At 36.8% G+C, this 13,892-nt stretch overlaps 2 protein-coding genes across 4 annotated transcripts; one reads left to right on the forward strand and one right to left on the reverse strand.

Moving 5' to 3' along the window:
- Positions 1-57: 57 nt before the first annotated feature.
- Positions 58-3,351, reverse strand: ASP3 (aspartate aminotransferase 3). The gene is made up of 12 exons (XM_012991703.2): positions 2,978-3,351; positions 2,315-2,386; positions 2,167-2,228; positions 2,000-2,083; positions 1,805-1,904; positions 1,588-1,708; positions 1,330-1,493; positions 1,077-1,214; positions 857-978; positions 624-718; positions 420-540; positions 58-316 (listed from the first exon to the last, which is right to left on the reverse strand). Exons 1-12 carry the CDS (start codon positions 3,191-3,193, stop codon positions 232-234), a joined length of 1,380 nt encoding a protein of 459 aa, XP_012847157.2. The 5' UTR covers positions 3,194-3,351; the 3' UTR covers positions 58-231.
- A 4,241-nt stretch (positions 3,352-7,592) lies between these two features.
- LOC105967242 (TOM1-like protein 9) lies at positions 7,593-10,959 on the forward strand. Of its 3 annotated transcripts, XM_012991843.2 has the most exons (11): positions 7,593-7,621; positions 7,710-7,999; positions 8,112-8,190; positions 8,630-8,728; positions 8,826-8,939; positions 9,034-9,188; positions 9,380-9,461; positions 9,586-9,671; positions 9,879-10,064; positions 10,133-10,365; positions 10,484-10,959. In XM_012991843.2, the coding sequence occupies exons 2-11, from the start codon at positions 7,899-7,901 to the stop codon at positions 10,942-10,944; spliced, it is 1,596 nt and encodes a 531-aa protein (XP_012847297.2). In that variant the 5' UTR covers positions 7,593-7,621; positions 7,710-7,898; the 3' UTR covers positions 10,945-10,959. The 3 variants fall into 3 exon arrangements, with proteins under 3 accessions (XP_012847297.2, XP_012847296.2, XP_088674282.1); XM_012991842.2 differs by lacking the exon at positions 7,593-7,621 and having other exon boundaries at positions 7,643-7,999; XM_088818156.1 differs by lacking the exons at positions 7,593-7,621; positions 7,710-7,999 and having other exon boundaries at positions 8,113-8,218.
- The last annotated feature ends 2,933 nt before the right edge of the window (positions 10,960-13,892 follow it).

Raw genomic sequence — 13,892 nt, forward strand, 5'->3', positions numbered from 1 at the left:
ATTTGTTTCGGATATTTGTAAAATTAAAATAAAGTAAAGAGAAAAATAAATTATAAATTAAAATAAAACATATAAATTTATTTAGCTATGAAGAAGACAAGAAGTACAAATAACTTGATACTGCAGAACCTTATTATGCCCTAGGAAGTGTTTGGTTCACGTCATTTATTTTTCACAAAAAAAAAAAAAAATAGAAGGTAGAAATAAAACCAGAGTGTTGAGGAACACTCTTCAGGCAAGTCTTGTGACAGCAGCATGTATTGCATCTGCGAGGTGTGGCACCGTCCTCGAACTCAGACCAGCCATACTAATTCGCCTGCACAAAATTATACGACACGATTTAGATATATGTGTAAATGTATATGTATATATATATATATATAGAGAGAGAGAGAGTTTCCGATAAATAATTATTGTACCCGTCGGAGGTCATGTAGATGTGGTATTCCTTTGTCATAAAGGCTACTTGTTTCGAGTTAAGTCCAGTGAATGTGAACATCCCAATTTGCTTGATAATGTGACTCCAGTCGCCAGGTGTGCCTGCCGATGTACGAAGATGAAAAATGAAGAAAAAAATATTCAAAAAGGAAAGAAAAGACGGCATTATATGTAATAATAATTACCTCTACTACGCAAAGCGTCGAACAGTTGCGTGCGCATGTTGATGATGCGGTCGGCCATAGCCTTCAGCTCAACCGTCCATTCTTGGAACATATTTCTGCAGGTATTGTTATCGACCTTATAATAGGAAATTCGGGTATCTATCATTCTTTATCAATTTAATTGTTTTACGTGACGTTTATTATTTTTTTATAAAATATTAAAAAAAATGTGAATATAGAGAAACATTTAATACCTGTCCTTGAGGACTGTTGCCACAATGGATGCTCCATGAATGGGAGGATTTGAATACATTGGCCTTATAACCAATTTCAACTGGCTCTCCACCTTGCCCGCCACATCAGCATTCCGGCAAACCTGTAAATTTGAAAAAATAAAATAAAAGAAATTAGCATTTTATTTAACTTGCAATATCTCATCGGACCATGGGAGATACGAGCAATCGAAACACTTACAATGCTTAGAGCGCCGACACGCTCCCCATAAAGCCCCATGTTTTTCGCAAAGCTTTGAGCCACAATACACTCGCCCCCATCTTTTACGAACATCCGAACTGACTGTGCATCTGTATCCAAGTTTCCACTGGCAAAACCCTACAACATTTCGACTTCGAAAATCAATACATATATATATGTTCGATACTCAACGGATTAGCCAAATCGCTAATTAAGATTCAGAAGCTATTAATGAAGCTACAGTTCAATTTACCTGATAAGCACTATCAAAGAAGGGTAGCAGAGCCTTCGATCTTGCCAGCTGTCTAATCTGCTCCCATTGTTGAGCAGTAGGATCAACACCGGTTGGGTTATGAGCACATGCATGAAAAAGCACAATCGCTCCTGAAGGTGCAGATCCAAGGTCTTCCATCAAGCCTGTAGGAAAAATATAAATAAAAAAAAATTATAAAATATTGCAAATCCCTCTAACGAAAATCTTGATATTTTACTTCAAAAAAATTATAGAAACCTTGAAAATCGAGTCCACGAGTAGATGGATCGTAGTAGCGGTAAGTCTTTACCGACAATCCTGCCAAACCAAACACTTTTGGATGGTTTCCCCACGTTGGCTGTGGAATTAGAATAGTGTGCTGCAAATGCCACAAAGGTAGTTTAGCTGAATATGCAAGCTGTTGCTATTGAGAAAAGACAAAATAGATGGAAAAACGGAGAATATATAGACTTACTTGGTGATAATGTCGAGCTAAAAACTCAGCTCCAACCCTCAACGAGCCTGTACCAGACAAGCACTGAACAGTAGTGACCCTGTTTTCTTGTACTGCAGGACTATGTACAAAGCAACGAAGAACGAAATATTTAACGAACACACCATTTATTTTAGGCGTTTTGACAACGACTGTCATGTTTAAAACAACATTTACCTGTCAGCACCGAGTATGAGTTTGGCACTCAATTTATTGAAATCTGCCAATCCAACGATCGGAAGATACTCCTTCACTCGAGAGCTGCACATAATTCAACCTCAAAAACCAATTCGATAAATCTTCATTATCCCAAAATACTGTAATAACGAGAAAGCTATTCGTACCTGTCGTTCACTAACATCTGCTCTGCTCTTCTCACAACATTCAAAACAAGAGGTTTTCCTTCCTGAAGATGTATAGACAAAATGTATAAAAATCAAGCTACTGATAAAATATTACTATAATCTAAATTAAGTTCGAAAGAATCTTCACCTCTGTTCGATATGCACCAACTCCCAAATTCATCTTCACAGGGCTCGGGTCTTTGTTATATGCAACAGTGACCTATTTATTCAAAAGTTTCACGGAGCGTTCATATTTTCGTACTTAAACAACGAGGAAGAATAGATTGGAATTTCGACTACTAAATTTCCATATAATCTAAATTTGTTTCGTCAATAGTTATTTTACGAAAGATACTCATCACAACGAAACAAATGCATATAATATAGATTTCCTTTTCACTTTCAATTGCTAAATCCTACATACAAAATTCTGTAATAAATAGCACTATATATCATCTAAAATATTCAAATTAAAACCTCTTCCCCAAAAGGAAATAGCAGAATTAAACTAGAACAGTCTTTGTAACATCACGAAATCATCTCAAGCGCGTGCACACACGGCGCACACACACGCGCACACACACACGAGAATCAAGGATCGAGGTTGGAGATCATCAACAAACACGATTGATTTAAATTTATAAAAGGTTTAATTAATTTCTAATCTCCTCTTTCTTTTGAAGTATCAACTGTTCGCGTAAGTATATTTTAATGTTACGATAAATTTACACCGCTTGAAAATTTTAGAGAGAGAGAGACACACAGAGAGAGAGAGAGAGAGAGAGAGAGAGAGAGAGAGAGAGAGAGTTACGCCGAGAATAGGATCTTCAGGCCCCATAACAACATGATCGAAGACAGAATTTCGGCCTCCATAAGAGCCAGAGGTTGGTGCGGCGGCGATGGAGCGGTTCACGGCGTCGATGCCGTCACGCGAGGATCCTTCGAGATGGCGAACGAGAGCGCTCAACCTGCGATCAGCTGGTGAGGAAGACGGTGATGATGATCCAGAAGCATTCCCTCCGTGCATTTTAGCGAGTTTCACGAAATTTGTCACTGGCTTGTGCTAATTTACGCCTTGGCTTTTCTGTTTTTTTTTTCCAGACTACTGAGTCGGTGTGGCGGGGGCACACGGATCTATATTAAGGAAAGCGGGGTGGTGACGTGGCGGAAAATGTGTGGGGCCCCTTTTAACTATCCCTTTCTGTACAAGAAGATAAAAATAGTTAAAATACTTGATTTCGATGGCACGTAAAACGAGGGTGTTTCGCTGTTACGGTGTGCCTTACCACAGGATATTATTATTTAATAAACCTGATGGAGAATTGGCACGCATTTCATAAATTCGATATATAATATTAAAATCGTTCCCGGGTTCAACTACGTTATTAATCATAATTAGAAACGGGATTTGTTTTTTACCGTTTGAAAAAGGCTATTTACCGTTCAAAAAAAACCCCCTCTCTCTCTCTCTAAAAAAAATTGCTCTCAAGACGATTTCTTCACAAATCATTCTTATTGGTGTGATATACGAACATAAATGAGTTCATCGGATGAAGATCGGGATAGCGAACACAGCGAGGTAAAAATTCCGTCTTTTCGATCGAAAAAAATGGGCTAAACATTCAAAAGCCCAACTTGGGCGCCCGACAGTGCAGTGCACGCCCATGTTGGGCGTGCAGTTGGCTGTTACACGCCCATTATGGGCGTTTGTAGGCCAACTGCACGCCCAACATGGGCGTGCACTGCAGTGTCGGGCGCCCAAGTTGGGCTTTTGGGTTTTAAACCCTTTTTTTTTTTTTTTTTTTTAAATCAATTTTTTTACGTTTTTTTCAGGACGATACGTCTACATTTGAAGTTGATCATACCGATTATTTTACCACTACTCAGTTGTTTGACTCGAAGGATGAGGCAGTGGTTTGGGTGAGGTTCGTTGCAAGAGGTCTTTTTGTGAAAATAGTAAAAAGAAGCAGTCCTAAAAAAAAGATTTTTTTGACTTGTGACCTATTCGGGGAAAAACGAGAATGTCCATCAACTAATCCAGACGCGCGCCCGAGAAGGACCGGTAGCAAAAAGATAGGCTGTGGTTTTTATATTGTCGGAGAGCTACGATGGGATGATAGATGGGAGGTCAGAGTAATATACGGGAAGCATAATCATGTTCCGATATACAAGTCCGGGCATGGGATGAGTGCATTGTCTCAGGAGGAGGCGAAGATCATTAGTGATCTGTCACAAAGTCATGTGCCGCCCAAGAAGATTTTGGCTAACTTGAGACAAAATGGTTTGGGTCTCGATGCTTATTTGAAACAAATATACAATGAAAAGGCGAAATTGAAAAGACTATCTAGGGGTGACCGTACAGTGATGCAACATTTGATTGGGTTGCTTGAGGAGCATAACTATTACAAGTGGTTCCGTACTGATGAAACAACACATGCAGTTACTGATTTGATGTGGGCTCACCCTCAATCTGTCGAATTGTTAAGTAAGTTTCCGTACGTATTACTACTTGACAGTACTTACAAAACCAATCAGTACAAATTCCCCGACCCCCTTGGATGCGAAACCTTCATTTCTGCCTTGTTCCGGAGGTTGTGACGTGGACGGACGTTCAAGGGGATGGTAATTGTGGTTATCGAAGCGTCGCGTGTGCAGTGAAGAACCACGAGGATGATTGGATGGATGTTAGAATGGATGTTTATAACTGTATTAAAACACACGAAGAGTTCTTCAAGGATTATTTCGGTGGTGGTAATTTAGTGTATCGGGTGTTGGCGAGCGTCGCTTATTGGGACAACGCACCAGCACCCTATGAGAAGTGGATGACTATCACGGACGTGGGCGTGGTTGTGGCAACATATTACAACGCGTTGGTCTTGTCGGCTAGCAGCTTGGGCCAATGTAGCCGAACCCCAAGAATACTCGCGAATCAAATTGATTTCCTCTAACAGTGGAAAAAAATCTGCTCTGACCTTCGATCCACTCTTATCCACGAACAACAACTTTCCGAGCAAGTATGCAATATATGCTCGTACTCGATACGCGGAAGGAAAGGTAGAATTGTCGCCATATTTCACCTCCAAATCATCTAACCGGGGTCCGCCACCATACCACCAATGCTCCATAAGTGCGGGGTCGACTCCAAAAGCTCTCGCACCAAGCTGGATCGCGTCGGCCTTATCCATCCAAACGTTAGGGCGAGTTCCACTAACTCGCAAACCCATGATGAAATGCACGTCGTGCAGGGTAATTGTCATCTCACCGAATGGCATGTGAAAACTGTTGGTGTCCGGCTGCCACCTCTCAATAAAAGCCTCTATTAATGGGTTATTGTGCTGAGGCAGCGAACAATCACGCAAGTGATACAACCCGGTACTCTCCAGTAGTGAGACACAATCATCGTCGTCGGGGCCCGGCCAAGTACACTTCGCGTGCGACCGTAATTTAACCATATGTCGACCCTGTTCAAGATATATTCATATATAAGTATACCTTTCCCTCCACAAGCAAGTGTAAATATTATAAACAAAATTTATTAATATTAATAAGTATTACCTTTCCCTGCCAAACGTCGTAGGCAATATGTGCTCCAAAACTTGGAATCAAGTGAGCGTATTTAGGTCCACCGGGTGTCTCACCGGTCAACATCCAAGGTCGAGAAGGAAGTTTTTTTCTCGGAGCGGTGCGGGACCTCGAGACAGGATTAGAACCACCGAAAGTACCACCCATCGGGACAGGAGGCGGAGTCGGAGTCGGAACATCCTCGTAATCGTCATCGGATGGAAAATCCGGCACCGGAAACTGATACTTCTGCTGAAAGCGTAGTTGTGGATCGTACTCGTACTCCTGCGGATGCATATATGCATCCATGGGTGCATCCATCTCCTGCTCGGCCTCTGTCTCTGTCTCCTCCTCAATCATCGTACGTGGGGGTACAAAAGCACCAGTCCGTTCCCCACGACGTTTAGAACTAGTAACATTTCTATTATGTGTCCTTCCCTCCCGTTCCGCAGTAGTCTCCACCACCGGATCTGCAGGAGGACGAATCAGGGGTCCTTTCCCTTTTCCCAGTCCGAATTTTTTCGCCCAATTAGACATCCTGTAAACATAAAATTATTATAATTTCATTGAATTAACTAAATTATATTAAATTTACTAACTTATTTTAATTCAGAAAAAAAATATTTCTTTTAAATCAGAAAAAAAAAAAAAAAAAATTAAATCGAACGCCCGGTTTGGGCGTTTCCCGGCCGAACCGACGCCTGGACCGGGCGTCCAAGCACTCATTTCACGCCCAAACCGGGCGCTGGCAGCATGAACGGACGCCCACTTTGGGCGTCGGTTCATGCAGCCAGCGCCCGGTTTGGGCGTTTGGCTATAACTTCCGAAAATTTCAAAAGCCCTACAAATCGATTTGTAGGGCTTTTAAACATGAAATTGGTTGCAAAATCGAGTTACCCATTGCATATAACACATGTATGTGTTGAAATTACCTGAAAAAATCGAAGCCCAAGCCCCGAAATTGGTTGAATTCGATGTTTTTCGAAAAAAAAAAAAATTTCTGAAAATTTTGGAATGGGGTGGTTTTGGAGAGAATTTCGAATTTTAGGGGTTTTAGAGAGATAAACTGTTTTTTGCTTTGAACGGTAAATAGCAATAGTTAAACCGTAAAGAGCATTTTCTTTAGAAACTGGATTTGATATATTATTAATTAAAAAAATAATAAAATAATAGGGAAAATTATAGTTTTGACCCCTCAAGTTTGTACTATTTCCACGTCTGGTCCCCCATGTTTGGTAGTGTTTTTATTTTGTTTTCATTGATTCCCAAAAACAAATTTACATTTATTACACTTCTCAAATAATTTTCTCAAAACAATCTCAAAAGTTTCTCTCCTTCAGATATGATGTAAATGATTTGACTGCTACACTAAAAAAATGTCTTCACTAAAAAACAAATAAATATCACTTCATCTTTCAATTTTTTCCTTCTAAAATACTTTTTTCTAACACTTTTAAACATGATGTGACTGCTACAGTGTATTTTGTCTCCTTCCAAAATATAAACAAACATTACTTTCATTCTCAAATTCTTCCCCCAAAACATATTTCTTCAAAATGAAATCAAAATAAGTTCCAAAACGCTTCCAAACATTGCTTAACACTTTTTGTCATTTCCGTCAATTTAATGTTAGTTTTCCAGTTAAGAAACTGATGGGAACATGCTTGTTTTCGTTAGTTTTAATGGAAAATTGACGACATGGACTAAAAGTGTTGAATTTGTGAAACATAAGGGACTAAATGTGTTTTTTAAGAATATGGGAACCAAATGTAGAATCAATGCAAACTTAATGGATGAAAACTGCATTTTTTCCAAAATAATATATAAAAAATAATTTACTTAAGCATAGTAAAAAATTAAACAAAGTTCTTAACAGAAAATTCCGATCCTAATTGTGTGGCATAATTGTTTGTTTATGATATTCTTTTCAAAATCATCATTAATTTTTTTTATTAATCATTTGCATTTGCGTGATGATTTAGGGTCGTAAGCATCTTGTACGGAGATTGAAATTCTCCTCTGATATTAATCAACCGTTGATGAGTCAGTTTGCAGCTCAATTCCCGGGGTTAATCGTTGAATTTCTGTAGAAGTTTCCACCGGGAACAACTCCGATTGCTATTTCAGATTTACCTCCGGCGAGGGTTTCTGAAATAGGAGAGGAAGAAAAAATGGTGAATCCGATGGTTGAAAGAGCGACGAGCGATATGCTGATCGGACCAGATTGGGCGATGAACATCGAGATCTGTGATATCTGCAATCACGATCCTGCGTAATTTTCTGTTTTTGCTAATTTACATATATAAATACATTTTTTTTTATTTTTTTTTTTAATTTTTATTGAAACAGAGGATCAAAAATCATAGTTTTTTTTTTTTCTTCAGACAAGCAAAAGACGTTGTAAGAGGTATAAAGAAGCGCATTCGAAGCAAAAGCTCAAAAGTCCAGATTCTTGCCTTAACAGTAAGCTTGAATTGTCTTTCTCGAAGACGTATGTATGTATGCCGTTCGATTTTTATTGCGTATACGTACTTTTATGACACGGATTGTGTGGAATGATTTGAGAGTAATCGAATAAGTGAGAAGCTATATCAACAGATTGAATTGCAAACAAATGTTGACATTCTGCATCAATGTTATAAAAACTCAATGAAGTGAACTCGTACGACATACCTAAGTTCCTTAAGATTGGGATGTTTACGACGACCGATTGAGATGACCTTTTGTAATTTCAATCTTTGTGGTTTTTAATTTGGGGAATGATGATTTCCGATTCAACTTTAGCTCATGGACCGTTCTATTTTGCATTGACCGAGTCAATGTTTTGATGACTAAATTGCATGTATTAATGCACAATAAAGAGAAATGGTAATGAGAGCATCGTTTCTCTTTTGTTTTGTAGCTATTAGAGACCATTGTGAAGAACTGCAGTGATATTATCCACATGCACGTTGCCGAGAAAGAGTTACCCCACGAGATGGTGAGAATTGTGAAAAAGAAGGTATTGTTTAATTCATGTATTGTGGTTACTCTTCGTTTGTAATTTTACACATATTTTCGCCGAATTTTTTTGGTGACTAAAAATTCGTTTATTGCAGCCGGAGTTTCGTGTGAAAGAGAAGATATTAATTCTAATAGATACGTGGCAAGAAGCTTTTGGAGGACCAAGGGCAAGATATCCCCAATATTTTATAGCTTACCAAGAATTATTGGTATCACATTTTAATAATCTTTTTCACTTATTTAATTTTGCAATGACGATGCTTATTTATTTGCGTTTCTGTGATTTTATGGCATTTTTGTCAGCGTCTTGGGGCAGTTTTCCCTCGGAGACCTGACACATCAGCGCCTGTTTTCACACCTCCACAAACACATCCTTTGACTTCTTATCCAAGACATCTTCGTACTCCCGAATCTAGACCAGTTGACTCGTCTGGAGAAGATGAATTTCCAACTTTGAGGTACAATTTCTCTGTATTGAAACATTAAATTTCCTTTTTTTTATTTTTGTGGATTTGTATGGTTGCCAGCATGTCAAATTAGAGTTTGATTTTCAGAAACTATGGCTGCTTCTCGACTTCTTGGTTTATTGGTTTTATGTTCTTGATGTTTTTTATCTTTGTTTTTTTATGGTCATTTTTCTTAATGTCAGCATGACAGAAATTGAAAATGCGCGCGGTATTATGGATGTCCTTGCAGAAATGCTGAATGCCTTAGATCCTGATAACAAAGAGGTATCATTGGTTATGAAATTTTGGGATCCGAATATTTTTGTTACAAGATTGACCAAAATGTCATCGATGAATTTTCACATTTTTTTACTGATAAAATGTGATCATTTTCTTATTCGAACGGCAGGGAATCAAGCAGGAGACAATTGTTGATCTGGTGGAACAGTGTCGTACATTTAAACGTAACGTGGTACACCTCGTTAACTCAACTACGTAAGGCCTTGTTTTTACTTCGAAATCTTCCAAATTTACGTTTTGTATTTATGCAGCTTTCCCAAAGTCCTCTGTATTTTTTGTAAGGTTCCTAATTGTGTTGAAAGATTTCTAATCAAATGGAAGTGAGTTCTATTGAGGGCAAAAAAGGAATTACAAGGTTAAATAAACAGCCTTAATTAGACTTGAAATGCTTTCGTGATGTAGGGATGAAGCACTATTATCTCAAGGGCTAGCACTAAACGACGACTTGCAACGTGTACTGGCTAAACACGAATCTATTTCCTCTGGATCTAAACTTGTCGAGGATATAATAAAACCTGGAGCTTCTCAATCCTTGGTCGATATTGATTCTCTTCTTATCGACACCATCGATAAACAGTCAGAAGAAGGGTAAGTTTCCGATTTTCTACATTAAAACGTGAAATGTATAAATTTTGTGATTTTTTTCTCGTTTACAGATCTTCGTCGAGCAATAGTGTAGGGACACAGTTATTGCTCTCGGCTCCTCCAGCAACTAATAACGGTCAAATGACAACTCCAACAAAAGGTGATTCCAATAATATAGATCTTTTGAGTGGAGACGGCTTCAATTCACCGCGGGACCCACAGCCACCGAGCCCTATTGCATCACCGCATAATCCCTGGAACAGTCAGATACCCCAGCAACAGCAGCCACCCTCACCCGTTTACGGTTGGTTCTTTTTTCTTTTTTCTGTTTTTCTAAAGAATAAATTGAGTCTTGAAATTATTAATTAGAAATTATTGTAATCTAGTTCATTTTTTTATTTATTCATAAATTTCGTTTACAGGTGCCGAAAGTAGTAGCGGAAGCTCACTTCCTCCTCCCCCATGGGAAGCTCAACCAGACAACAGCGAGTCTGAGTCAGCCTATACACATCATCAAGAATCGCAAGTAGGAGTACTAGTCAGTGGCTCTCAGCCAATCACTGGCGGCCACGTGGCGGCAACTAACAACCAGGTAACTATGCAGAGCAACCAAATGATGGGTTATACATATCCTCAACAAATGTATGGCAACCCATATAACTATGGTTATGGCTATGGTTATAACAACCAAAGTGAACAGTACCAAAATGGGCAGTTTCTTGAGCAAAATATGTCTGGATTATCTGTCGATGGTAATAGACATTCTTCTTATTCGGTTTCGGTGGGGCCCGGAAAGCCGTCGAACCCCGAGGATAAGCTATTTGGTGACCTGGTTGATATCTCTAAATTCAAACCAGCAAAAAACACATCAGGGAGTATATGATATATATATATATATATATATATATATATATATATATATATATATATATATATATATATATATATATATGAGATGATAATTTCTTTGTTAATAAAGTTTTTGCTTGTTATTTTTTTGTAAAAAAAAATGAATAAATAATAGTAATAATTGGAGTTTGCCCCTATTGAAAAATAGTATCTTGACTTTTTAATTTAATTATATATATAAAATAATAATCATATCACACTTTATTTTACAATCTCAGTCCCTAATCCCTATTAAATAATTAGAAACAACAAAAAGAATGATGATAAATAAATAATTATAAGAGATTAAAGTTTTTACTATTTATGCAATATAATTTTTATTCTATCCAATAATGTCAATATGTTCACATATTTTTCCTTTATTTTTAGCAACCGTGAATACTCACCTACCTACATTACTTAATATGTACTTTTAATGAGTTTTAGTGATAATATCTTTTGGGTATACCATGTACTTTTTAATATATACTATTTTAATTAAATTTTATAAATATTTACTCATTTTGGATTATTTTGTGTATATACCTCTAAAAAAATCGGGTATTGTCCCCAAACATCCGTAAACTTCTAATTCACCTTTTCGGAATCCTGGTTCCCGACTGAAAATAACTTATAACCAGAAGTTATGTTTTGTAGATGCTACGTCCAGTGAAATACACCAATTAATCATGCACTATTGATCTACCTGTAATAAAATACACCCATATGTATGTATGTTTACTGTATAGTTAATTTTATAAATTTATTGTACAAAATCATCGGATACTTTTCATCGGATCGATGTAGCATCTCATACACCCAATATGTTACTTTTAAGCATATAGAACATTTGTATAAGACCCAATAATATCATATGAGAAAAAAACTATATTCCTATTTCAATCATGACCCAGATTGAATGAAGGATTCTAAAAGAATAAAGAATAGAAAATATGCACTATTTTATTTATTGGTGCCCCATTCAATAATTACAAACATTTAATTCAAAGATGTTGGCCATTTATTAAATCCCACCGTTCAAAGCATGTGCTATTTTTTTGGAGAAACAAAATTGTAAATGCATAATATAATCTTAATAAAATATTCAAAAACTATAAAAATTATGAAAACACACACACACACACACAAATGGGCTCTAGCTCGAGCGTGCTCGAGCTCAAAATATCAAACTCGAAAAGTTCGAGCTCGTTAAATTGGACTACAGTTCGTCAAAACAACCAAATTAGGCTCGAAATCAGCTCGTTTACACCCCTAGCTCAGTGTACACAAAAAATCTTGTTTACTTATAAATTTATATATTCATGTGTAGAAGGTTTTTATTGACTAAATTACCCTTTGTCTTTTCAACACTAAAATTCATAAATTTGGAACTCTTTATTTTACACCTCTCTAATTCCCAATTACGAATTAATAAGATTATCACATTTAATTAAACATAAGTACAACAATAGAGCCCATCTAGATTTTTTTAATTAATAAAAGAAACCCTAGTTTAATTACAGCCAACGCAGATGTGCTATATATTCTTCTAATTTCTACATTAGATTTCTATGAATTATAATTTGTCTTAATAATTGCATAATATTCTGTAAGAAAAAAGACGAAGAAGATAAGGTCGAGTAATAGTATATTATTTACCAGTTCAATTCACATAAAATAAATAATTAGTTAATTATACAATTTTTAGTTAGTGCATGCATGGGCAGGGTTTTTGACGTACGTTGACCTTATAATATATATGCGTTGAAGACCATTCTTGCATGCATGTGTACGTATATCCTATTCAACGTCCACCGAATTATATACTTACACAAACGTGTATTTATAAATTCCATACATAATTTTATAAATATTTATTTTATCTATTATTTTTGTGGTTGCATTTTCTTTTATTACAGAGACAATATATATTTTTCATCAAAAATATATATGTATATATATTTCATTAATTAATATACACATTATAACATTTGCTTGTGAAAAATAAACTATGAGGTAATCAAATCGAAGGAAATTACAAATTAGGTTACTCGAATTAAGCATTTATGAATGACCGATACCATTCACAATAAAATCGACGATTCTAGTTGAAAAATACACACGGTTTCGCTACAAAAGGGCGATATAGTCGGTGAAGTAAATAGAACACAACGACGACCAGAGTTCGATCCCTCTTGTCAGCATTTTCTACGTCAAAGTCGTCGCACACGACTTGTATATTACGATTTACACCTCTCGTGCAATTTACCGACTATTGCGACTATTGAATAAACATATGTATGCATTTATGAATGACCGATAATACATATATAATTCACAATAAAATCAACGATTCTAATTGAAAAATACACACGGGTTTCGCTACAAAAGGGCGATATAGTCGGTGAAGTAAATATAACACAACTACGAGCGACAAGAGTTCGAACCCTCTTGTCAGCATTTTCTACGCCGAATTCGTCGCACACGACTTCTATATTATTACGATTTACACCTCTCGTGCAATTTACAGACTAGTGCGACTATTGCATAAACATATGTAATTGCAATTCTTTTTTTTGTAAAAAATTCCCATTTATGTTTCATTACTTGACATTATTCAATTGCTAGATGCTATATATGCAACCAAAAAAACCCTAACACAATCCTATTCCTACCTAACCACATTTAATTTCTTTCTCCAAAAATAATAAAAATTAAAAATAAAATGAAAACCTACATTTAATTTTATGCAATTTGTTTTGGTAAGTTTACCCCCCCCCCCCCCCACCCTGCCCCCACCCACCCACCTTCCCTCACACACACACACAACACACACTGTAATGGGTCTCAGGCATTAGGCCCTACCTTTACTTCCCTTCTTTATTACCACACAAATTTAGGGTTACCTTTTTTCCATGCTAAAAAACTCCACCACTCTCACTT

Source organism: Erythranthe guttata, chromosome 5, assembly GCF_056151865.1.
Source record: "Erythranthe guttata isolate IM_541 chromosome 5, IM_541, whole genome shotgun sequence".
In the NCBI taxonomy this organism is placed as follows: domain Eukaryota; kingdom Viridiplantae; phylum Streptophyta; class Magnoliopsida; order Lamiales; family Phrymaceae; genus Erythranthe; species Erythranthe guttata.